At 56.0% G+C, this 24,242-nt stretch overlaps 1 protein-coding gene and 1 long non-coding RNA gene across 20 annotated transcripts; one reads left to right on the forward strand and one right to left on the reverse strand.

The window, feature by feature from the left end:
* Positions 1-1,992: 1,992 nt before the first annotated feature.
* DMKN (dermokine) lies at positions 1,993-24,139 on the reverse strand. Of its 18 annotated transcripts, XR_007147505.1 has the most exons (24): positions 23,964-24,139; positions 16,258-20,483; positions 15,786-16,001; positions 15,602-15,661; positions 15,257-15,307; positions 14,893-15,075; positions 14,151-14,207; positions 13,719-13,784; positions 13,394-13,444; positions 11,799-11,846; positions 11,113-11,166; positions 10,109-10,153; positions 9,915-9,962; positions 9,667-9,714; positions 7,205-7,261; positions 6,863-6,910; positions 4,953-5,000; positions 4,795-4,836; positions 4,387-4,455; positions 2,910-2,933; positions 2,754-2,801; positions 2,415-2,451; positions 2,271-2,307; positions 1,993-2,178 (listed from the first exon to the last, which is right to left on the reverse strand). XR_007147505.1 is itself a non-coding variant. In XM_047836835.1 (23 exons), the coding sequence occupies exons 4-23, from the start codon at positions 16,633-16,635 to the stop codon at positions 2,374-2,376; spliced, it is 1,671 nt and encodes a 556-aa protein (XP_047692791.1). In that variant the 5' UTR covers positions 16,636-16,947; positions 18,645-18,725; positions 20,334-20,483; positions 23,964-24,139; the 3' UTR covers positions 1,993-2,373. The 18 variants fall into 18 exon arrangements, 16 of the variants coding, with proteins under 16 accessions (XP_047692791.1, XP_047692794.1, XP_047692800.1 ...); XM_047836835.1 differs by lacking the exon at positions 2,754-2,801 and having other exon boundaries at positions 1,993-2,451; positions 16,258-16,947; positions 18,645-18,725; positions 20,334-20,483; XM_047836838.1 differs by lacking the exon at positions 2,754-2,801.
* LOC125153625 (uncharacterized) lies at positions 6,579-8,873 on the forward strand. 2 transcript variants are annotated; one of them, XR_007147517.1, is made up of 3 exons: positions 6,597-6,928; positions 8,140-8,251; positions 8,565-8,873. It is a non-coding gene; the product is annotated as an uncharacterized LOC125153625 (long non-coding RNA). The 2 variants fall into 2 exon arrangements; XR_007147516.1 differs by lacking the exon at positions 8,565-8,873 and having other exon boundaries at positions 6,579-6,928; positions 8,140-8,323.
* Positions 24,140-24,242: the final 103 nt, after the last annotated feature.

The following is a 24,242-nucleotide window of genomic DNA, read 5'->3' on the forward strand; positions in this document are numbered from 1 at the left end:
CCCTAGACGGCATCTCCTTCCGAGAGAAGGCTGTTTCACCTACACTGAAAATGTGTTAAGTGTACCCACGTTCATGAATGATCTTAGCTAGACCTTCTGGAGAATGTGCTGCAGCTTCTACATCAGCACGTGCTGCTTCACCTTGCACTTGTGTGTCAAGGTTTCTTTCCTTAAAGCTCGTGCGCCAACCCCTGCCAGCTCCAAACTATTCCGCATCTTCCCCTCCTCTCTCAGCCTTCACAGAATTGAAGAGAATTGAAGAGAATGCTCTGAATGAGGCTTTGGCTTAAGGGAATGCCGTGGCTGGTTTGATCTTCCTCCCAGACCACTCCGGCTTTCTCCACATCAGCAACAAGGCTGTCTGCTTTCTGGTTCACATCCTCACTAAAGTAGCACTTTTTGTTTCCTTCAAGAACGTTTGTCTCGCGTTCACAAATGGCCACCTGGCGTAAGAGCCTGTCTTGGCTTTTACCTTCCTCGCTAGGCTGAATCATTTCCAGCTTTCGATTTCAAGTGAGAGAGACTCTTCCTTTCACTCGGACACTCAGGGGCCCGTGTGGGGTTATTAATTGGCCTAATTCCAATATTGTTGTGTCTCAGGGAAGAGAGAGGCCCAAGGAGGGGAGAGAGACAGGGGAACGGCCGTCAGTGGGGTACACGCACGACATTTACGGCTTAAGTTTGCCATCTTATGGGGTGACGCCAATGGTACCTGCCCCACAATATTACAGCAGTAACGTCAAACATAGCGATCACAGACCACCGAAACAAATATAATAAGAATAATGAAGAAGTTTGAAATATTTCGAGCATTACCAAAATGTAATGCAGAGACACAAAGTGAGCAAATGCTATCGGAAAAAAATGGCGCCAATAGACTCGCTTGAGGTGGGGTTGCCACGAACCTTCAAGTGGTAAAAAATGTAATAGCCCCCAAGTGCGATCAGATGAGGTATGTCTGTATAAAGCAGTAGCCCCCAAATCAGGACAAACGTGAAAATAGGAATAGTCCTCGTCTTTCTCTCAGCCAGATGGCTTTGATCAAGACAGGTTCCCCAGGTCCATTTTGGGCCAGGTTTCTTTTATTTATTCATCAACTATTCGAGGCCTCGCCTGTGCCAGGCCCTGTGGTCAGTGCGGGGGCGGAACAATGACTGAGGCAGTCGGACCATGCACTCAGGGAACTTGGGATCTTGGAGGTGGCGGGGGGGGGGGGGGGTCCCCGAGGCTGGCAGGGAGCTTCCTGTTCTTCTTTTACTTCCTGGGTCCCTGCAGGAATGTGGGAGATGATTGGTGGGGACTCCCTAATTGGGGCACATTCTACAGCCTGGATGAGACTTTGGCTCAGAGACTCTGAGTACAGACTCTCTGGCCGTGTCTGCAGAGCTCGTAGGCTTGTGATCAGCCTGGCCTCCGCCTGCACCAAGGACCTCTGCCTGTTTCCTTGGTACGTTAACGCAGTAGACGTTTCCACCACCCCCTCTGCCTCCCAGAGACACAGAGCTAAAGCACTGGGTATGAGCCTCCTGCCCACAACTTCCTAAGCACACGACCTCATCCACACCTCAGTGTGCTTACAAGGCAGACAAGGCCTTGTGTTTACGAGGCATATGCTCTGCTAGGCCCTTGGCCCCTATTCTTGCCGCCTTCCTGACCCTCTGGGACTGGCCTCCTCTCTTGAAAAGCTCTTTACCCCGACCTCCTGATGTGACTCGTTTCTGTGTTGCCTTTTCAGGCTAGCAAAACACCTGTGAGTTCCTCACCTTCAGGGGCACAGCATTCGGACGCAGACTGGGCAAAGATGATTTTTTACAGACGGAGAAACTGAGGCACAGTGGTATCAGCTAGCTACTGCTTGTCAGTAGCCCCACCCCACCCCCCCATTCGGTATGCCACTGTCGGCGGGAAGCCACGTTATCTACCCCTAAATCACTTCCATCCTCCCTGGTCCCGGCCACCAGCACAACATTAAAGAACACAGTGTGAGAAATCTTAGGGAAACAAGATTCAGGTTTTATTTCCATAAAGAAACTCAGGAGGAGAAGAAGCCTCTTCTGAAGAACTGTCACACCGACTTCAGGTCACAAAAGTGGCGGGTTTATCTGACGAAGTTGCTGGTCACGGAGACCCCACAGTGCGGTTGCAAGATACAAGGGACAGACAGACTTGGTCCCCAACCTGGAAAAAACAGGTGTCAGCACCTAGACCAAGCCTGACACAGGGAGGGGAGAGCTAGGGACGCGGCCCGGTCGGGCTCCTCGAAGACTGACGTTTTTCGGGGCCTCGGTCATGACTGGAAATAATCTTCTAAAAAAGAAAAGAGCAAACGGTAGCCCGTGGCTACTCCGGAATCTGCTGAAACCAGGTGTCCCTTCATCCAGTCTCGGTGCTCCCGAAATCTCGCGGCGTCCCACCTGTCTCGCCTGCGGGTCCCCTCGCTCTTGCTCCTCCCTGAAACAGATTTTGTGGTTCTGCCCAGGTCGTCTCGTACCACCTCCGCCCTGGCGACTCACTTCCTCCGCACCCGTCACCCCAGACCCTTCCTCAACCTCTCCTCCTGTCAGGCCCGCACTCGGCACTCAGAGGGTGCTCCCGAGTGTCCTCTGTCGTTTCCTTATGAGTCTTCCTCCACAGGCCACACGAGGGGCTCCTCCTCAGTGCCCGTGGAGCTTCCACGCAAAACAAAGCAGATGCCGGGACCTCAGTGCACCCCCGGGGTGACTGTGGCTTGTGCGGCTCGCTCGGATACTCACCTACCAGAACTTCACCCACCGCAGCAGGCCGGGCTGCACCCGGGAAGCCTGCGGGACAAGGAGAACGTCTGAGTGGACGTCACCCTGTCTCCTGCACACCCTCTGGCCTCAGACCCTTTGTCTCAAGAGCCACGTTTTCCCCGCCCTGGTACTCACCGAGGAAGAAGGCGTGACTACCCCCTGTAAAGAGAAGATCAGAGGAGATGATGGGGGCGCCACAGGGCCCTCCGTGTCCTCGGCCTCGTCCTCAGGGCTCAGGAGGGACCCCAGGGCAGGGGAGGGCTCAGACCAAGATCTTGGCAAAGGTCCTTGGGTCTGACTGTGGACGTTCAGCCCACGGACTTTTTTTTCAAAGCGGACTCATCAGCCTGAGCACATCTGACCCAAGATGAGCACACGCTGGCCAGGCAGACTGAAAGGTGGGTGCCCCCTGCCTCTGGGCGGGTAGAAATTGGCGAGTGGGCACCCACGGGCAGCGCTGGCTGCTCTGTCACCTGCTTCCAGTCAGTAGGTGACTTCTGATCTCTCAGTAGAAGTCCTGGCCCTGAGGGCAGGGGCTTCCTCGTTCTGAGAGATGGAGGGGAATAGGGCCTGTTTTTTCTCACCAGCACATTAGTACATTTACACCAGCACATTTTCACACCAGCTAATTAGTACTTAGCACATTCATTTACTGAGTCTGTAAGATGGCTTTCCTTGTAACTGAATGAAACAAAATTCTCAGGGTTGTTTTTTGTTATTTTTTTAAGTTTATCTATTTTGAGAGAGAGAGTGCGCGAGAGAATCCCAAGTAGGCTCCACACTGTCAGCACAGAGCCCGAGGTGGGGCTCGAACTCACAAACTGAGATCATGACCTGAGCTGAAACGAAGTCAGACGCTTAACAGACTGAGCCACCCAGGGGCCCCTTCTCAGGGTTTGTTTGTGTGTTTGTTTGTTTCCTATTACTTGTTCTGTGGAATGAAGCATTAATTTTCCCACCAGCCCAAGGTTTCTGGGCAAGCCCCCCGCCCCCAACCCGCCCAAGTGCTGGTGTGCCTCCCTCTCCCCCGACCCTCCACGAAATCAGCAGTTAAAGAGGTGGAGGAAACAGACACTAAAAGCAAAGGCTGCTGGGGCGCCTGGGAGGCTCAGTCAACTAAGCGTCCGACTTCGGCTCAGGTCATGATCTCACGGTCTGTGGGTTCGAGCCCCGCGTCGGGCTCTGTGCTGACAGCTCGGAGCCCGGAGCCTGCTTTGGATTCTGTGTCTCCCTCCCTCTCTGCCCCTCCCCCGCTCACACTCTATCTCTCTCTCAAAAATAAACAAACGTTAAAAAAAAAAAAGCAAAGGCTGCTCCTTTTCCTGTGTGTCATGTGACTTTTATATCCCTCTTTGAGAGGATATTCATTCCCAGTTTTCTCCTCCGCCTGCAATGCAGCCACTGCTACCTTGTAACCTTTTCCGAGGGGGTGCGTGTGAAGAACACCGAATGTTCCGTGGAAGATTCCGTGTTCTTCGCACCCATGGCTTCCAAAGTGCTCTCAGGGAGCCCGAGTCTCCTCGCAGACAAGACTTTCCAAACAAACAGGAATCGGCCTCAGCTAAACCTGGCAGCCACCCCAGTGAGGAAACGGGGCACTTGGGAGCCTTACCTTAGAGGGGGTCTTGGCTGAGTACTGCCCACCAGAAGGAGTAGGGTGTGCCTGCTGGTAATAGTTGTGCTGCGGAAAGAAAACCAGAGAGTGGGGAGGAGGGTGGGGGCGGGGGGCGAGAGAGGGGGGAGGGCATTTTGCTGTGGAATAAACACCCCACCTCCCTGCCTGGGCCAGAGCTGTCCCCGAGCCCCTGCCTCCTTGTGTCATGCGTTCTTTTCTATAGAATCTCCTCGGGCCAGCCAGAGCCCGCAGCCTCACCTCACTTTGCCGTCGTCTCCCGAATGGCCCTGCCTCCTCCTTCCCGGTACCTCTCCCAGCTCCTCAAGTGTCGCTTAGGAGAGGAGGGCAGGACACCAAGGAAATAAGTGAGGCCTGAACCCGGCGGTCCAGTGACGGATGTCTTACCTTAGAAGTTACGGCCGCCACCTCTTGCCATCCCGTGCCAGACTGAGAAAACGACAGAATGGGGGTGTGAAGGAGAGAGGGTTTCAGATTGGCCAGCGCTGAGAACAAGACCGAGAGGGACCAAGGGCCGTCGAAGGCAGGTAAAAGGGCGGACTCACCTGACCGGCGCCGCCCGACCTCTTCTGGAGCGATGACGCATCGGCGCCCTGGAAGGGAGAGGGAGCCACAGTTAGGGTGTCCTCGTCCACGGTCTTTCCGGCCCTGCCAGAGTCGAGCCTGCTGCCCAGGCTCGGCCCTCGTGCCAGAGCACCCACCCCCGCCCACCCCACCGCACCCCTGTCCGTGGTCCGTGATCAGCGCTACCTACAGAGAAGGCAGGGAGCCCGGAGGAAACTGATGGCCCCGATAGATACAGGACAGGTTTCCACACTGAGTGTGGGGAGCGAGGCAGCACCACCCCCACCGTGCAGCTGGGGCTGAGGCAGACTGGCCCGGGACTGAGCAGGGCTGATGGCAAACGAGCGGTGCCCCCACAGGCTTCCTTGGGGCAGGCGCGCGCCTCAGCCCAGCCCACGTTCTGCCAACACCAAGCCCTGCTCCTTCCTTGGGCCCCGCAATCCCTGTTCACAAACGCTGTTCCCACCGGGCTCCTGGAAGGACGGGCTCTTACCCTCAGCACATGGAGGCAAAGCGGGGTGATTAGATTAGCTCTGGGCCAGAGAGAAAGGGGAGAAACACAAGGAAGCCCGTGAAGCCAGGTGAGACACAGGTGCGCGGCCGTCTCCCCTCCACAGTCAAGGCGAGAGGACAATTCTCAGCGGGAGGAGAGGAGATCGGTTTCTGCGACCATCCCTTCTCCACCTGGAGCCCTCACTCTCACCTGCCCCCACACAGGGTTAGGATGTTCCTCCTCTCACCTGACTCCCCTTGATTTTTCGCCCCACTCTTAGCCCCAACATTGAGGTCACAAACTGCTTGACCACAGGCCTCCAGAAAGTTTTTGCTTGGTCTGCATTTTTAAACTAGATTAATTGCGAACAACTAGCAATCAGATTTCCGGGACGCCTGGGTGGCTCAGTCAGTTGAGTGTCAGACCCCTGATTGTGGCTCAGGTCATGATCCCAGGGTCGTGGGATTGAGCCCCTCGTTGGGCTCTGTGTTGAGCATGGAGCCTAAGGATCTCTCTCTCTCTCTGCCCCTCTGCCCTGCTCATGCTCTCTCTCTTCCTCTGCCCTGCTCTCACTCTCTCTCTCTAAAATAAAAAAAAAAAAAAATAGAAATAAATTAAAATAAAATTCAGATTTCCATCAAATGGCATGGCACACTGGCCATCCCTGAGCGCATGGCTGTACACAGCCGAAGGGCTTTGACCTCCCCCCTCGCATGGCCCCGTCTGCCCAGCCTCACTTGCCTGGCCCACATGCATGAGTGAGTGCACCTTTGCCTCAGTGCCCAAAGGCTCTCGGCCATACAGAATCAAGGTATGGCCTCCTGCAGGACCCAGAGGTCCTGCCCATCCTTCCCAGAACCCAGATATTCAGACCCACTGCACCTGCTTGCACTTGACCATGACCTGACCTTCTCCCCCTGTGCCCCCTGTTTTCTTTCAGCTTTCCTCCCTAAAGCCCCCTTTCCAGTGAAGAGAGTTGACCCCAGCTCCAGGCCCCTGCCTCTTCCCCACCTCGAGTCCCCGCCACCTGCTCACCCTGCAGTACCCACCCAGCTGTGGCTCCCCCTGAGCCAGGCCACACCCAGCAGGAAAAGCAGCAGAGCAGAGACAGTGGCTGGCTTCATGTTCCTGGGCCTGTGGAGGCCCCAGCCCTGGGCCTCAGCTTTTATCGGCGGGAGGACCGCCCACCCTACTCCTTCTCCGTGACTCACAGCTTCTCCCTCCCAACCCACCCCCACTCAGCGTTGCAGAAAGGGAGGAGAGTGGGAAGGGAGGGAGGCACCCTCCGTCAGCAGGGAGGGTGAACAACAGGGGCCGAGTCTACACGTCACTGCCCAGGGCCTAGATCCCGCGTCCCCAGAGCTGAGCACCCGACCCCAAAGGTTCTGCCACCCTTACCTCGATAATTGCTTTCCAGTTCAGGAAAGGGGTGTTGTGTTTGAAATCCTGGAGGGAGGAGAAGAGGTGAGTGGGCCTCAGCCGGGAGTGCTGCAGCTTGGTGGGAAGTTGGGGGCTGATGTGCAGGAATGGGTTTCGGAGCCTGGGTGTGGTTCGGGGGTTAGATGAAAATAAGCACAGGGGAGTCTGAGGGTGTTGGCGCTTCTGGTATTCGGGTGAGATTACTATCTCAAAAGTGAAAAGAGGGTGAATTTTGTGACAGTGGGCTGGAGCTGGAGGGAGGTGGCGACGGGGACAGATGACCAGGATCCCCAGTTCTTTGAAAAGTGAGAGGTCTCCTACCTCCCAGAGCCGGCTGAAGTAGAGGAGGGCCCGCGTGCTGGGGGACGGGACTTGGCCCTGTAGAGGAAAGGCGGGGTGCAGGTTAGCACGGAGCCCGGCCCCCTGCTCACCTAGGCCCCTGTTCCCGCTACCACCGCTGCTCGGTCTTCAGAATTTCATCGTGACTAAGGTTTGAGGGAAGCCGGGTGTCTTCAGAGACACCAGAAAATGGCTTTTGGAAGCAGAGGGAGAGAAAGGCTAGCTCTCGGGCACCACTAACCAGCTCCCCTCCCCAGGCGCATACGGCATGCTCTTGACCATCCCTGTTCCCCCAGCCTCTGCCAGAACTCAGGACCTCAGGACCAGGACCTGTCCCCAGAACTTCCCGCCTTTTTACCTTCCCTTCCGCCTCCAGCCCATTTCCCAAAGCTGAGAGCTGCACTTTGATCCTTCCAGACACCCCCCTCCCGCACCCTGGGGAACAACAGTGGAGACGTAAGAAAGGAGCAGAGACCAGGAGTGTGGGGCAGCTAAGGTTTATTTTGAGGGTAAGGGTTGAGATTAACGGTGGGATAGCAATGTTTTAAGAAGGGATGGGAGGGGGGCTCCCATCCATCTGGTAGCTCCTTGTCTGGAGGTCACGGGGTGCGAAAGCTCCTCTGGTCCTGGGCAGAGAAATAAGTTCTAAGAGGGAGCTCAGGGAATAGGAATCAGGCCGTAGTGGGCCAAGTCAGGGGTGGATCGGGCCTCCGCTGCTGAAATCCGCAGGGATCTTTTTGCCCACGGCTGTCATCCAGTCAAATCTGGATATTCCAGTTGGGCTTGAAAACCTCCTACGTGCCAAGAACTGTTATGTATATTCTCCTTGTCGTCACTGGTCAGTCTGGCCCTCCTTGTGAAGGAGATGGGCTCTCTGTTCTCTTCTCTGCCCATCTCTGTCCTGCCCTTCTTCCTAGACCTGCTCCTGGGGAAGCCGCCCCAGATGGATCCTGCCTAACTGTGAGCACTCTCCTTTTACTGGCTCCCTAGATGTGCAAGAATGTCGACTGCCTTCCAGGACCCGGGGAAGTATGAGCATGTGCCTCTGGGCCTAAGTTCCCCGTGAGAGGGCTTGGGGGTTGGGGGGGGGGGGGGCTGTTTCTCTATAAAACAGAAACAGTCCGTTTGCTCCTGCGGTTCATCCAAACCAGAACCGCGCTGCCGCTGGGACCTTCTGCCTCCTTGTATCTTTCACTGTCCCACCTTATTCCCCAGGGGGCAGACTTGGCCTTGCTGAGGGCGGGGCTCTGTCCTCGCCTCCCTGCCTACCGCCACCGCCACCTCGGTTCCCCTGCCAGTTTTAGAGGTTAGGGGCCCTCGCCTTGTTTCTGTTGTGTTACAGGTCAGGAACTCGGAGACTGTGACAGGCAGGGGGCCTGTGGCTCCTGGAGAACAAGCCTCTCCCACCACAAGAAGCAGTGGCCACTCAGCTCTTGTCTCTGGGAGCTCGAGGAAAGAGGGGCCCCGCGTTGCCACATTTTTCAAGAGAAGCCGGAATTCCAAGTCATTTTGTAAAATCTCTCAGTTTTTAAACTTTGGCAACTAGTTCATAATGCTTTAAAAAAAAAAAAAAAAAGAATAGATCACCGGGCACCTGGGTGGCTCAGTCGGCTAAGCGTCCGACTCTTGATTTTGGCTCAGGTCATGATCTCATGGTTGGTGAGATCCAGCCCCACATTGGGCTCCATGCTGAGTGTGGAGCCTGCTTGGGATTCTCCCTCTCCCTCTCTCTCTGCTCTTGCCCCGCTCACGCTCTCACGGGTGCGCACGCGAGAGCTCTCTCTCTCTCTCTCTCTCAATAAACATTTAATTAAAAAAAAAAAAAGTGGATCAAACAAAGCACACCGGCTCGACCGTCATTTGCAAATTCTGCCTTTGGTATTTGTGTGGGTTGTTTATCTGCCTCTACTATTCGGGTGTCAAATCAACCTGCCAGGGGGTCCCCTGAACGTGGAAGGCGTGGGCAGGGAGGAAGCAGAAGGGGGTTCAGGGCCCCAAGCGCCTCCTAAGATCACGCGGGCCCGGAGCCCAGCACGCCTGGCCCCTAGCAGGCACCTGGTACACACTCCCTCCTCTCTCAGCCGGCGGTCCTCCCTCCCTGTCCTCCCGACTAAGGTGCAGTTCGCCGCCTACCCGGCCTCTGCGGCCTCTCCGGTTTCCCGAGGACTAGGCCTCTTCTCGCTCCCCTTAACCTTCCAGGTCTCGAAGGGGAAACTGAGCTTCAGAGAAGCTCAAGCTTCCCTCTGCTTGAGACCCAAAAGAGGCACTCCCTCATCCCCGACTCCCAGCCCACCCCCTGTCCTTCCTCGTCATTCCTGTCCCTCTTTTTAAGCACTGGACAAAACGCTCCCTTAGTGGCCACCATCATCTCCCCAGGTCCCCACACCTCTTCTCCAGTCCCCTCTCCCCTGGGGATCGGAATGGCATAGCCTTCCAGCCCTTACCTTGTTTATGGCATCCCAGTTAATGAAACCGAGCTTGGATTTAAAATTCTGCAGAGGGGGGAAAAAAAAAAAAAGGAAAATGGCAAATTGGGTCATAATGCAATTGGCTCAGGGCCTCGGGGCAGGAGAGGTCAAGGTCCACCACTGACAGGGCGTTTGGTTATGGAAAGAGGATTTCAGCCTGCGGGGCAGAGGGACAGGGGTTTGCCTTGCCAACAGAGTGAGCAGAGCCACCTGGCCGAACTCACCTTCCAGAAAGTGTCGAAGTTGAAGAGCCCAGGAGATGTCTGAGAGTTCTAAGGCATCGGGGAGAAATGGGATGAGAGTGGGAAGCCGGCTTGTGAGTCAGAGGCAGGGGCAGGTGCTCTGGGGCTCAGGAGGGGACCCGTGGGTTGCCTGACACCACGGTCCGGACCCAAGGTGGGGTGATGCCTCCACTCACCAAGGTATTGATCCCACTGACAGCTTCACCACCGGACCCTTGCCACTGGGTAGGAAGGGGGACTGATTTTCAAAGCCTGTGCCTCCGGTCACGCGTGCCACCTGGCCACCTGCTCCTGGCTCACCACCTCTGCCTTGGCTCAAGCTCTGTGTACTCTCTGTAAAGCCACCTTCTCTTCTTTTTCACACAGCAGCTAGGAAGCCCCCCTTCCTGGACTATTTGCCACTTCCTAGAATAACCCTGCCCAGTCCCTTGAATCATATTCATACTCTGACTCTGCCCGCCACCCCCCCACACACCCCCGCAGAGCCTGCCCCCAAAACACTGCTGGTATGTGACGTGTGATCCACCAGGCGCCTAGCACGGTGCCTTAACCTGCCGCGTTCCTGCGTGGAGATGTCTCCACTGTACAGATAAGGAAACTAAAGTCAGAGCCGTCGGCAGCTTGCCTCAGGATCTGTCTCCTTGTTGGCCTCCAGGGTCCAGATTCTGAACCACCTTAGTGGTCGCAGAAAGTTCTGCAGTAACTCAGGCGGGGGGGGTGGGGGGGTGAGCAAGTTTGCTCGCTTTGCTGGCCCCATTTGACCCAAGAGGAGGCCCAGGCTCAGAGAGGTCAACTGACCGGTCTGAAGATGCACAGATGACAGGTGATACAGCTGTCATTTGAACCCCCAACTACTACCTCAAAATTCACTGCCTTTCCACTTGTCAACACTGCCTTCTTAAGTATGGTTCCCAAATACAGCCCCTTGACCCCTCTGTTACTTCCGGCTATGCTTCCCCTCACAGTGATAACGTGGCTCTGACGGCCATTCAAAGGAAGGAGAGAATGAATGAATGGAGGAGACAGGGATCGCAGACCCCCGTCTGGTCTCCTGACAGTTACCCGCCACAGACTCAGAGTAGCAGCGAGAAGACACAGATGCTTCTATTTCTTTTCCCGGTCCCTTAGCACTCTGTCCCCACCCCCCACCATCCCTTCTCGGAAAGCTGTCCCTGCTCACCTGATAATTGCCTTGGGAGCCCCCAACGAGGTGACTGCCTTCTTTGCTTATTTCCTGGGGAGACAGAAAATGGAGAAGAGTCGGTGGGGAAGCAGGGAAGATGCGGGACGAGAGGGCAGGAGACCAGAATGTGGGCAAGGGTCTCCTGAATCAGGGGACTGGAGATTTCCCGGGACCCCCAGAGAGGCTCTTCTCCCCGGGCAGCTCCGTCTTCCCTGGAAAATCTTGCCTCAACTTCTTGTCGACCGGGCTATTGCACACTTACGATACTTACAGGTGACATAACCACCTCTTTATGTTCATGTCTGCAAACTGCCCAAAATCCACCAGGAAGGGTCCTTGCCATCAAAGTATCTGAATTATCCTCTGGTTTTGAGGTGGAAGCCAGCCAGACCGTTGGACTAAAGTGATTCAAACTGCAGGGCCCAGTCTGGGCTGATGTTTTGCTTTGGTCAGAAGGGTGACACTAGCCGAGGAGGCGCGGAAGTAGCCTGGCTTGTCTCCTCCTGAGAGGTAGGTGCCTCCAGACCCCCACTCCTCGGGACTGAGATGAATTCCCAGGGCCAAGGCCAAGACTGGGCTGCGACGTGAGACTATCTGCCCTGTTGGTATCACTACTGCAGAGGTGACCACCATCCCGTTCTCCTGCCACCAGTCTCTACTCTCAAGGCCTGTCATCTCCTTACCCTGATGTCACCAGAGCTGCCGGGCCCTCCCTGTCCTCCTTGGAAGCCCTGAAGGATGAGACACGAAACACAGGTCATTGTTTTAGATCTTGGGTCCATCCCTGCAAATGTTGGTGCTGATTTAATACAATTCTTCTATAAACGCTCATGGGATTCTCTTTTGGAACATGTCAAAATATTCTTGGAATTCATCTGGGAGAGTAAGTGTCTAAGAATAGGTGAGAAAACACTGGAAAAGACAGGCAGCAAGGGAGGACCTGTACTGGTAGATATTCATGTGCCATAAAGAAAGCAGTGCCCAGCACAGATGAGCCCATTTAACCAAGTAGAGCTCCCTAGGCGCCTGGGTGGCTCAGTCGGTTAAGCATCCGACTTCAGTTCAGGCCATGACCTCATGGTTCACGGGTTCGAGCCCCTCATCGGGCCCTGTGCTGACAGCTCAGAGCCCGGAGCCCGCTTCAGATTCTGTGTCTCCCTCTCTCTCTGCCCTTCCCCCACCTATGCTCTGCGTCTCTCTCCCCTCCCCCACTCACACTTTCTCCCTCAAAATAAATAAATCGACTTAAAAAAAAAAAAAAAGTACAACCCCCGCAGAAGCTCTCCCAAAATATGAAGGTATTTACAAGCAGCATTTTTACATCGGTGGCAGAAATAATTCAGTGCACACAGCTGGGAACACCAGTTCGGTATTCGGGGGGTGTAAGGGGGACAGTTACATCTCACTGGTTCCCTCCCTTCTGTTTGTATCTGATTTTCCCCTCATAAGAGAGCACACAGCTCTGATCCAAAGTGTGGGTTAAGTCCAGCTGATCTGAGGAACTGGACTAGATTGTATACAGCAAAGTCAAGTCCAGATGGATTAAAGAGTTAAATAGAAACAATGAAATTATAGAAGTAGTTCTAGAAGAAAAGAAAAGCCTTTGTGTTCTCAAGAGCAGAAACCATAGAAGAAAAGACTGATATGTTTGACTACATATTTAAGACTTTGCTACATAAAAAACTAGAGACAGAATTACAGGCTGGGAGCTTTTCTGACACCTGTCTACCCATCGAGGTCAGTATCTCTAATATCCGAAGAGCCTGTTATTCAGGGAGCCTTCTCCCCGATGGTCGGCCGCGCTCACACCAGCCACAGTCGAGCCCCATCTGCTTTGCCCAGAACCTGATAGAAACCAGAATCTCAGCCCCACCCCAGGCCTGCTGACTCAGAACCTGCATTTTCACAAGAACCGTAGGTGATTGGTGGGGACCTTAGCGTAACACTTCCTCTTGTTAGTGCTGCAGGTGCTGACAGAAAGCCCAGATTTCCAGAATAACCAGGAGGGAAGCGCACGCTTTCGACACACGGTTTCCAACGCTGTCAAAGAGGTCACGGGACTCCGTTTGTTGGCCAGGTGGGTGTAGGTCATTTGAAATGATGACGTTTCTAAAAGGACTGGTGTCTGTGTGATTTTTCACCGCCCCATCCATGGTATAAAGTGAGGCACACCACGTGGGGATTTGCCATTCATTATTATTTTGGAGATTCGGTTTCTTCCCCACAGACGGAGTTGGGGCTGAGCAGGGGTGGGCACAGTCCCAAGTTTGGCTCTTACCTGACCCCCAGATCCTCCAGACACGCGGACTTCATTCCCTGGGTTGTCACACTGAGAGAGAGAGAGGGAGAGAGAGAGAGAGAGAGAGAGAGAGAGAGAAGGCTTTCTCTCTGTTGCCACCTGGAAACCAATCCCAGCCCCCAAACTGCAGCCTGTTACCCCCAAGGCTAGCCCACACCCGCCCCCAGCAGCGCACCCCCTCTCAGCTCTGGCCGTCGCTCTCCCAACTCTCCCGTCATGCGAGGGGCCTCGGCACCCCCTGTTTTCCCTCCCATCCGGGGAAAGGAGGGAGATCTGTGCAGGTGTGCGCGCAGCGGACACTCACCTCGGGTTTATTTCCACCACCGCTTCCGCCGCCACTGCTACCCGAGGAAGAGCCAGAACTGTGTCCCTACGAGGGAAAGCAAGAGTCCATGCGGGGTCTCCGAAGCACTCAGCCAGAACCAGATCGTTTCCAGGGTGTTATGATTCTCCTTACTCCCCTGTCCCCAACCTCCATCTCTTCCCGTCTTCAGCTAGCCAGTCACCGAGGGAAGTTATTCGGAGCACAAAGGTCCGTGTGGCCAAGTGTATTTGGAAATGTGGGCCAGTTGGGGGATTCCGAGCTCTTGTCTCCTCTTCCCTCCCCCACCCCACAGGCCAGAAGTGAAGAGCCTTGACCCTGGCACCCAGGGGCTCCGTCTGTCCTCCTGACTCTCCTCCTCCCCCCCTCTCCTGGAACCTGGAAAGGGGAAGGGACCCCTAGATCCGTAATTACCTGGGAGCCTGAGTAGCTGCTTTGATCAAAATTCCTAGAATTTTCTAAGGGACGGTCCTAGGTGGGGAAGCAGGTAGTACAAGGAGCAGTAAATTACAGCAGTTTACGTGGCCTGGCTCGTCCTAGTCACCTCCCTCTTGTGGCCTGACACCTTTCCCAGATATCTAAGGAAGCCGATGGTGCTCCCCACGGCAGACCCCTCCGTGGGAGAGCCCACGCTGAGCCCGTGGTCCCCTCCTGGCCCCTCACCCCTTTTGTAGGGGCCCCACGTGTCCCGTATGTATCAGTGTCATCTACATCACAGCTCCACAAATGTCCTCTCTCCATGTGTGCGACAGGCTTGCCCCTGTTCCCGGGGAGCTTCCCAAGCAGGTGTCCTGTTTTCCCGTGTCCACCCCTCTCTTTCTGTCTGCCCCCCCCCCCCCGTCTCTTGTCAGATCTGCCCAGTGGACACTGGCACAGCAGTGGGTGAGACGGGAGGGAGAGCACCCCACCCGCGTGGAGCGGAAGACACGGGAGCCCTGTGAGCTGGCAGCAGGCAGGGCACCCCTTGTGGGGACCTAGGGGGTGTGTGTAAGGAACCCCGCCTGCTGGGGCTGGGAAGGTGGGGTGCAGGGGCCGAGGGGCCCAGGACGGGGCCACAGCGACACCAGCGTTCGGGAAGACCTTGAAGGCTGTCTCCTCCGCAGGGACCGCCGGGGTCCGGGCTGCACCTCTGCCTTCAAGGGGGAGCAGGACTCACCCAGCTGGGCCCATAATTGCTGCCACCATTGCCACCGCTGCTGCCACCACCGCTGCCACCGCTGCTGCCACCGCCGCTGCCACTGCCGCTGCCACCGCTGCTGCCACTGCCACTGCCACTGCTGCCACCGCTGCTGCCACCGCCGCTGCCACCACTGCTGCCACCGCCGCTGCCACCGCTTCCCTGAGGGGCAGGAAGAGACCAGAGTGAGAACCAGAGTCGAGAACATCAGGATCATTTGCTCCCCTCCCCCTCGCCCTCCCCCTCTTGCTCGGGCACATTCCCTGCACGGTCTCAGGGGAGCAGAGACTCCATCGTCCGCTGTGCAAAATGCCCCCAGCCACCCAGTCGCCTGTCCCCTTACCCCGGAGTTGCCAGAGCTTCCGCCTGAGCCAGATGGCGGGGGGTTGGTGCACTGCAGGGGAGAGTTTCCAGACCTCAGTCAGAGCCCCTGCCCTCGCGGCCAGGCTCTCCCGCTTCCTGTGGCTTGGCCCCTTTCCCCACGTGTTTCTCCCCGACACCCCGTCCCACTCCTCTCCCCTCCTCCTGGTCACCTGGCCCGGCCCATCTCTTCCCTGTCCAAGCTGCCTTGTCCCTCAGTCCGCTCCCCCCACCCCGCCCCAATCCTTCTTTCTTTCCTCTTCAATTCGCCTCCTTTCTGTCCCACGCACCCGAACACCCTCTGCTTTGCCCACACCTGTCCCCTCACCTCTGTGTGTGAGCTGCTGCTGCCTCTCACTGAGCCGTACCCGGGCTGGACCACGGTCCCCTGCAGAGAGGGGCAGGCTGAGCGGGGGACTGATGGGGACTGACCGACAGATGAGGGAGGCGTGGGGACCGTGGGCTCAAAGGGCGGGAGGTGGCGCGCATCAGGGCTGGGGTGGTTACCGTACCTGAGCGTTGGGCCCCAAGTTCAAAGATCCTCCATTGGCTCCTTGGCCCCAGGCGCCTCCCTGAGAGTGGGTTCCGAAGCTGCCATCTGAACCTCCGGGGTATCCCTGGCCCCAAGGAGTCCCCGGGCCTCCAGGGTTGCCCTGGCTGTGGCCTCCAAAGCCACCCTGGGAGCCAAAGATGCCATGGCCTCCAGATGGAGGTTGGCCATCGGTTCCCTGCAAGAGCAACGCGCCCACACTTAGTGTGCGTGACCATCCGCCTGGTGACAGGGGAGGGCGGACGAAGGCCGAGGCAGGGGGACGGAGACCCCAAGGCGGCAGAGGAAGGCCACATCACGTGGAGGGAAACCACCGCAGACAGCCACAAGTAAGGGACCTTCCTTCCCATGGGTCACCCTTCCAACCCACTCCAAGACTCTCAACCCGGGGGCCCACGGCCTCCCATTTCCACACCCAGCTTCCCGCTACTCACCCAAGCACCGTTGCCGCCAGACACGCCCTGCCAGGAGCTGTGAACCGCATCTCCTCCGCGGCGAATGATGTTCTCAGCCTGCCTGCCTGCCTCACCCCCAGGGTTCCCAAGGACGCGGGCTGCCTCCTCCATGCCACGGTTCGTGGCCCCCCTGCTTGCAGAGCCGGCGGTCCCTCCGGTCCCTTCGCCAGCAGCCTCTTCAACTCCTTGGCTGATGGCATCTCCCACCCCCTTTCCAATGGCGTCTCCCATCCCGTGTCCCACGGCCTCCTCGACACCTGCTCCCGCACCCTCCCCTTCTTTCGGCAACGGGCCGGCCCCCCCACTGCCCAGGCACAGGGCCAGCAGGAGGCAGGCCAGGGAGCCCTGCAACCTCATCTCCGCCTCGCTCCTTCTCTCCCTCCTGCCTTCTTCCCACCCGAGTTTATTTCTCTCTGCCCTGTCTCCTCCTCCCTGCTGCGTGGCCTCCTCTGTTCTCTTCTTCCTTCGGACTTCTCCCTCCCTCTAGGTGTGCAGCCTTCTCTCTCCTTTCCCAGACTCCCCTGCCTTCCCAGAGTCCTCCTCCCTGCCTCTACTCCTTATACTGCAGCTTGGGAGAAGGTGGCAGGGCTGGGCAGCCCTGTGTCCCTCCCTCGTGACTCAGGGCCAGCCACCGATAGGGTAATGAGCTGTAATTGTGAGTCCGAGAATCTGTGTTGAAACAGAGAGGGAGCCCAAGAATCAGGGAGGGAGGGAGACATGGGATGAGGCAGGTGCAAAAGTGTTCCGATTTCCCAACCTTAGGAATTTGGGGCGCAGGGTGGGGATGGGGGCATCCAAGGAGACAGGTGGTTGGCGTCTCCTAGAGGTGGTGGGATGGAGGGGACTTAGGAGAGAGGAACCACAGGCAGGACCCAACCAGGGAGGCCAGCATAGGAACCCAGTGGGGCAGGACCCACTAGGTGGAAGCCAGCCTGGGTCAGGGGCACCAGGTTGAGAGGCAGGTGCCCTTCCTTGGCCTTGCTGCCTTGGTTTTGGTGGCCTTTGTCTCTCCCATCTGTCTTCCCGCCCATACTGTCACCTAAAGGTGACTGTCCTCACCTTCTCCCGTACCTTCCAGCCCGCAGAGGGCCTGGGAGCTGTGAGACTACCCTCAGTGGGGACCCCGGGTGCCGGGGAAGGAAGTGGCCAGCCCCAGAGCGGTCACCAGGGCGTCTCAGCACTCGGGCTGCTCTTGGCTGAGAAAGCTGGGTGCGGAGCAGAGGAGCTGGGCGGGCCAGCCACCCCCAGGGAATGAGTGGGAGGAAGCAGTGACCCAGGCACCCATCCTGTTTACCTGGCCCACTGGGGGCACGTGTGTGAGCTCACAGCCTCCTGGGAGGCCTGGACTGCTGCTCGCCCCACCCACCCCTGTCTCCGCCGGGCCTGGGCTGCGAGGGAGGAGGGGTCGGCGTGAGGGCCCCCCACCCCCCACATCTGGGCTCAGGACACAGAGTTTGGGCGTCTTGCCCTCTCACCCCGGTTTAGTAGCACCCGGGGCCGCCTCTCTGCTTCCAGGGCCCGGGGTCCTCCCACTTGTCCCTGGCCTTGTATCACTGGGACTCATCACCGAGTTAGGAGGGGCCGGTTTCCATCCGCCTTTCTCAATGCCTCTCAGTCAGTCTCTCTCCACCCCAGCACCCGCACCCCACCTTGTAACATCCTCTCACCGTGTAAACACGGTCCCGGTCTGTCCCAGGGAGCCCTACCTGTTGTCATTACCTCCGTTTAATGATAATCATAATGGTGGCAGTGGGAATAACAATATAATCACCACGGCAACTTCAGTTTGTCAAGGGCCTTCTATGTGCCCGGTGCTGGATTAAGCACTTCAAGGCTCACACAGCCCTGGGAGCTGGTCTCACTGTAACCCCATGTAGAGACCGAGAATCTGGGGCTCAGAGGGGAGCGGTGGGTGTGTGGGGTGGGTGTGGGGTAGGGCCAGAGCCAAGCCCAGGCCTGCCCTGCTGCCAGCACTTTCTGTCATCATCTGTCTCAGACCTCCCCCCTTGCCTGTCAAAACCTTCATTCTCATCTGGATAGAATTGGCTGTGATTTTGCCCCGGGGCCTCATGGGGGGGGGGGGGGGCAGGGAGCTGGAGTAAATCTGAGGCCTCCGGATCGCTGATGGACACCTCGGCCCCTGAGCCTGCTGCTTCCATTTCCAAGAGCAGGACCGTGGGGCTGGAGTCGGCACACTCCCTGACTCAGAGACTCCCTCCCACACTTCCCTCCCGGGACGCCACCCTCACAGTGGCATGTATCCGCCCTCCATCCTAGCTCTATTACTGATATTTTTCCTTAAGCCAGCTTACTTTCTTAAGTGTATTATATGTCGCTTCTGTAGGAGGAAAGACAGGATCGCTTACCCATAGACAGACAGTACCAGAAAACAGGGTGAGAAGCGAACAGTGGTGTTACATTGTAGCTGGCTGCAGCTCCGGATCGTCCTTTGTTAAGAAAGGAGATTAGCGGGGCACCAGGGCGGCTCAGTCGGTTAAGCGCCCAACTCCGTCTCCACTCGGGTCGTGATCTCACGGTTCAGCCCTGCATCAGGCTCTGCGCTAACAGCATGGAGCCTGTTTGGGATGCCCCCCCCCCCTCTCTCTCTCTCTCTCTCTGCCCCTCCCCTGCTTTCTCTCTCTCTCTCAAAATAAATAAATAAACATCAAAAAAAATAAAAATAAAAGAGGAGATTAGCAAGTATGAGGGAGGTCAAGGAACGCCAGCACAGAAATTGAGCCTTCCTCTTTAACATAATCAGGAAGCTTCGGAGAAAAGTGAGAAAAGGGTACGTCTCTCACTGTGCGGTTCAGACTCATTCAAAGCCATGTTCGTGAACCACCTAAATTTCTCCCATGCAGTCCCATGTTCTACCTGCTGGGGAAAACTACCTTCAGACATCGCTGGGCCAGAGAAGCCGCCTGACACCGTCTGAAGGCATATTGATGAAAGAACCTGTTGTGAACCAAATAGAGACCCAAGTGCCTCCACGTGCACAATCTCACTTACGTCTTATCACCACCGTGGGGGATGGGCAATATTCCCATTTTGCAGGTGAGGTAACTGAGGCCCAGGGCTGGTAAACACACCCCTAATAGCGTATTTAAGAAAGGATCATGGCAAAATGGGGCTGTCCGGATTCGACCCAGGTCTGTCTGACTCCAAACAGCTTTTTCTCCTATGTCACCAAGCCTCCTTTGCTCTGGTACCTCGTCACATCCGCAAATCCGACACGCCCGACCTCTTGTCCAGGACCTTCTGATTGCGGGTCCTCTCTAAGTCACTACTTCATTCATTCACTAAGTCCTTATTGAGTACCTACTGTGTGTTACAGCTGTTCTAGGCGCGGGGGATTCAGGGTGGAAGGAGGTCATCTAAATCTGTCTCCTCAGGGAGCTCCCATTCGTTGTGAGGAGGTGGGACAATAAACACATCGGGTGGTGAGCACCAGTGGAGGAGAATACGGTGGGGTGAGGGACTAGAGAAGGCAGAGGGAGCATTTCAGGAAAGGCTCTGAGAGATGGGACCTATGAGCTGACACCCAAAGGAAGTGAGAGAGCGAGCCATGAGGATGTCTGGGACTAGAGTATCCCAAGCAGAGAGACAGCAGTGCAAAGGCCCTGAGGCAGGAGCCGGCTTGCTCCATTTGAGGACCATTGTGGCTAGAGCAAGGGGGAAGTGGGAAGAGTTGAAGTCAAAGAGAAACCAGCCCGGATAGTGAGGATTCGTGGACCATTGTGAGGACTTTGACTCTGAATGAGGTAGAAACAGAGGAGGGTTTTGACTGAGGAAGGCTGGGGTCTGACTCGGTGTTAACGGGGTCCCTCTGGGGGACAGGGGGCAGGATGTGGGGACAGAGACCAGGAAGGAGGCTGCGGGGGGGGGGGGGAGGACAGAAGCTGGACTCCAGTAGAAAGAGGAGATGAAGCCCTGGGTCTGGGTGGCGTGTCTGTGGTGTCCTGGGCCTCTGACTGGCTCGCCTGTGCACAGCCCCTATCCTGGAGACTAGCTGCAAATCCTAAGCCCACCCCTTATTAGCTGTGATCTTCACCCACCTGTGCAGCGGTTTCCGTGTCTGGAAGAGGCGGGAACGTGAGGGTGAGGTGAATGCAATATGTGTTCTTGCTAGCATGGGGCATGTTGATGTCGGAATATTCTCTTGGCAGTTTAACTTTGAGACACATACACAGGCACACACGCACCTCCTGAAACGGCCCAAAGCAGACACTTAATTTTAGGCGCATCCGGGTGGCTCAGTCGGCTGAGTGTCCAACTCTTAATTTCATGGGTCATGAATTTCATGAATTTCATGGGTCTTAATTTCTCAGGCCATGGTCCCAGGGTCGTGGGATCGAGCCCCACGTTGGGGTCCGCACTGAGCGTGAAGCCTGCTTAAGATTCTCATTCTCTCTCTCCCTCTACCCCTCTCCTCTGCTCACACGCTCTCTCCCTTTCTCTCTCTAAAAAAAAGAGGGGTGTCTGGGTGGCTCGGTCGTTAAGTATCTGACTTCAGCTCAGATCACGATCTCACGGTTGGTGAATGCAAGTCCCACATCAGGTGAGCTCGAGCCCCACTTTGGGTGAGCCCCACTTCTCTCTCTCCCTCTCTCTCTCTCTGCCCCTCGTGGGAGTCTCTCTCTCTCCAGTCCCCCTGCCCCTCAGTCACTTGTGCCCTCTCAAAAAAAAAAAGCGTCTAGCTCTTGATTTCAGCTCAGGTCATGATCTCACGGTTCAAGGATTGAGCCCCAGGTAGGGCTCTGAGCTGACAGTGTGGAGCCTGCTTGGGATTCTCTCTCTCCCTCTCTCTCTCTCTCTCCCTGCCCCTCCCATGCTTGCACGCTCTTCCCCTCAAAATAAATAAACTTTAAAAAAAAAAGAGAAAAGAAAAAGAAATTTAAAAAAAGAAAGAAACTTAATTTTTAAAAGGACTTATTTTGAAGTAGTCCCCTCCTCCTCCCCAAGGGTCCCCGGGAAGCAGGCCACCTGGCGAGCAGCGACCACCAGCAAGGAGCCGCTCTTGACTAGGAGCCGGGCCACTGCCACTTACCAGCTGGGTGGCCTCGGTCCGGGAGGGGGACCATCACGGTACCTGCCTCACGTGGCCGCTTGCGAGCGCGGGATGAATCATGTGGGTGAGCGCTCGGCACAGCCGGAGTCAGCACCCAGTAAAAGAGGGCTGTGAGGGTCCCGCCCAAGCTCCCCTCCCTGTTCTTCCCCGTCTGCAGAAACCGGCCCCTCCTCTCCTCACCCCCTAGCCTGCCTCCACCTGCCCGTCTCAGACGCCTCGTTCCGGCCCCACTTATTCCATGGCCGAGAGGGAAACCAAGTCTGCTCGAGGCAGTAGCCTCCCCCCTACCAGATGCCGGCCACTGGTGCCTGGGCTCTACCTCTCCTCTCGAACATGTCAGTCTGGGGGGAACGGACGTCAGACGAGTAGACATGTAATTACACACTGTGGTTACACAAGCACTATGAAGAGGAGATCGGTGAGCCACGAGAGAGCGTTAACAAAGGTGGCTTGTGTGGCCGAGGTAGCTGAGACCTGAAGGGTAAGGAGGAGCCAACGCAGGGGACGGGAGGGCCACAGAGAATATTCCCAGCAGAGGGAACGGCACGCCAGGCCCCGAGGCCGAGGCCGAGGTGAGCCATGCCTCTTCGAAACCTGAGAAGCCCTTGTTTCCCAGAAGCCTCTCGGGATTGACACTCCCCACGCACATGATTATCCCATATCCCTGGCACCTTCAGGACCCATGCAAATAAGAGCACTGAAAGCTTTGCCTTTAGGAAAGAATGATGCCCTTGAATATGCCCTTTCCAGAAGGGACTCCTCCAGTGTGTATGAAACGAGCTCCAGCACGGAGTAGACCCTCAGTAGATGTGTCATATGAACGCACGCTTCTCTGTTCGTGAGTTTGAGTCTCACATCGGACTCTCTGCTGTCAGCATGGACCCCACTTCAGGTCCTCTGTCCCCCTCTCTCTCTGACCCTCCTCTGCTCACTTGCGCTCTCTCAAAAATAAACATTTTAAAAAATCGTATTGATGTGTGGCTAGATGGATAGATATGTGACAGATGGATGTGTCAGAAAGCAATCAGAGTAAAATGAATTTATGCTTTTTTAAAACTATTCTAAGTAGGCTCCACACCCGGTGTGGGGGGCCTGAACTCACAACCCCAAAATCAAGAGTCGCATGCTCCACCAACCGAGCTGGCCGGGCACGTACACAGGTATTCACTATAAAATTCTTTCATCTTGGGGGCACCTGGGTGGCTCAGTTGGTTGAGCATCAGACTTGATTTTGCCTCAGGCCATGATCCCAGGGTCATGGCAACAAGCCCCACATCAGGCCCCAGCTGAGCATGAAGACTGTTTAAGATCCTCTGTGCGTGTGTGTGTGCGCGCACGCGCCTGGGTGGTTCAGTCAGTTGGGCATCCGACTTTGGCTCAGGTCATGATCTCACAGTTTGTGAGTTCCAGCCCTGCATCAGGCTCTGTGCTGGCAGCTCAGAGCCTGGAACCTGCTTCGGATTCTGTGTCTCCCTCTCTCTCTGCCCCTCCTGGCTCACATTCTGTCTCTCTCTCTAAAATAAATAATAAACATTAAAAAAAAAATTTTTTTTTAACATTCTCTTTCTCTCTCCCTCTGCCGCTCTCCCCAGCTCACACTCTCTCACTCAAAAAAAAAAAAAAAAAAAAAAAAAAAACTTTACATTTGAAATATTTTCAAATCAAAATATCGCCGGGGAAGGGAAGGACCCTATGTGATAAAAATGATGGTATTCTGCAAATCCGGAAAAATGCAGTTAACCAGAAGGGTCAGGAAGGTCACCATGCAGGCCCCGCCCCTCCTGGTGTGGCGTTTAGTTCTCACCGAGGCATTGCTTTGTATTTGTTTTCATATTCTGTTTATATGCCTTGTATCCCCAGGAAGCCTGTAAATTCCCCAAGGGCAATTTTTGTCTCTAATTTTTGGCCCCACAAGTGATGGAATTTTGGAGCTGGAAGCCATGTTTGCAGTCCTCCCCTGCAGATGCCCCGCCCCCCTTCATATAGAAGGAAATTCTGGCCCCTGGAAGGAAAGGAAGCTGCCTGCAGGCATCTGATCCTAAGAGGAGTGCAGGTGTCCCAGCACCCAGGCCAGTGCATTCTGGAGACTTTCCAGGCAATTTGGAAAGGTCAGGTTCTATCAATAGACAGCCAAGGCCCTGGCCCCGCTGAGCCTCCGTTTCCTCATCCACACAATGGGCATCACAAGAGGACTTCTGCCTTTGGGTTGTGAGAGGCTTAAATGGTTCTAGCTCTTCACACAGTACTGGAACCTAGTAAGTGCTTAGTAAGCAGTAGCTGCTACCGCACATCCGAAAGCCAGGCCTTCCGCGTCACCGTTCATGTCTTGTAAAGAGGCCCGCCCTCCTGTCATCGGTGTGCCTGCCACCTGAGCCTTTGGTCCTCCTCCCCGTGCAAGCATCTCCCACACGCAACTCCTCCCTCTCTCTTTTGCACGGATGCCCCCCACCCCACCCCCTGACACACACGGGTGCCAAACAGGAAAAGACTATTTTCAGAACATGCTTTGTAGCTCTTGTTTCTCCTCCACTTCCTATGTGACCTTGGCCATGTTTCTTAACCTGCGGGAGCCTCCATGTGCTTCTCTAGTAAAAGGGGCCATAACAGAACCTCTTACCTAGTGAAGTCACGCGCCCAGCAGGGAGCCCAGCAATGCACAATAAATACAAGTTGTCCTTGTTATTCCTTCCGGGCCACACCCCCCAATGAGGACGCCACTCCCTGGGGCTGCACTGGGTTCCCGCCACTCTCTTCCTCGTGCTTCCTCCCCCACTGCCCGCTTTTTCGGCCCGGATCCTCCTCTCAGTGCTGAGCATGCGCGATGCTGCACGCCAGCCAGCGAGGCATGGCTCCTCCCTCTGAGGGCCCTCCTGCATCTGACCAGCCCGACGACGAT

This window comes from Prionailurus viverrinus, chromosome E2 (assembly GCF_022837055.1).
Source record: "Prionailurus viverrinus isolate Anna chromosome E2, UM_Priviv_1.0, whole genome shotgun sequence".
Lineage (NCBI taxonomy): Eukaryota > Metazoa > Chordata > Mammalia > Carnivora > Felidae > Prionailurus > Prionailurus viverrinus.

Excerpts from the sequence above, each read along its gene's own strand:
- DMKN (XM_047836836.1), bottom strand. The coding sequence starts at position 16,635 with ATGAGGTTGCAGGGCTCCCTGGCCTGCCTCCTGCTGGCCCTGTGCCTG. Across the intron at positions 14,208-14,892 it reads GCAATTATGGGCCCAGCTGG|GACCGTCCCTTAGAAAATTC; the intron begins GTGAGTCCTGCT and ends TTCCCCACCTAG. Across the intron at positions 4,456-4,794 it reads TGGCGGCCGTAACTTCTAAG|CACAACTATTACCAGCAGGC; the intron begins GTAAGACATCCG and ends TTCTTTCCGCAG.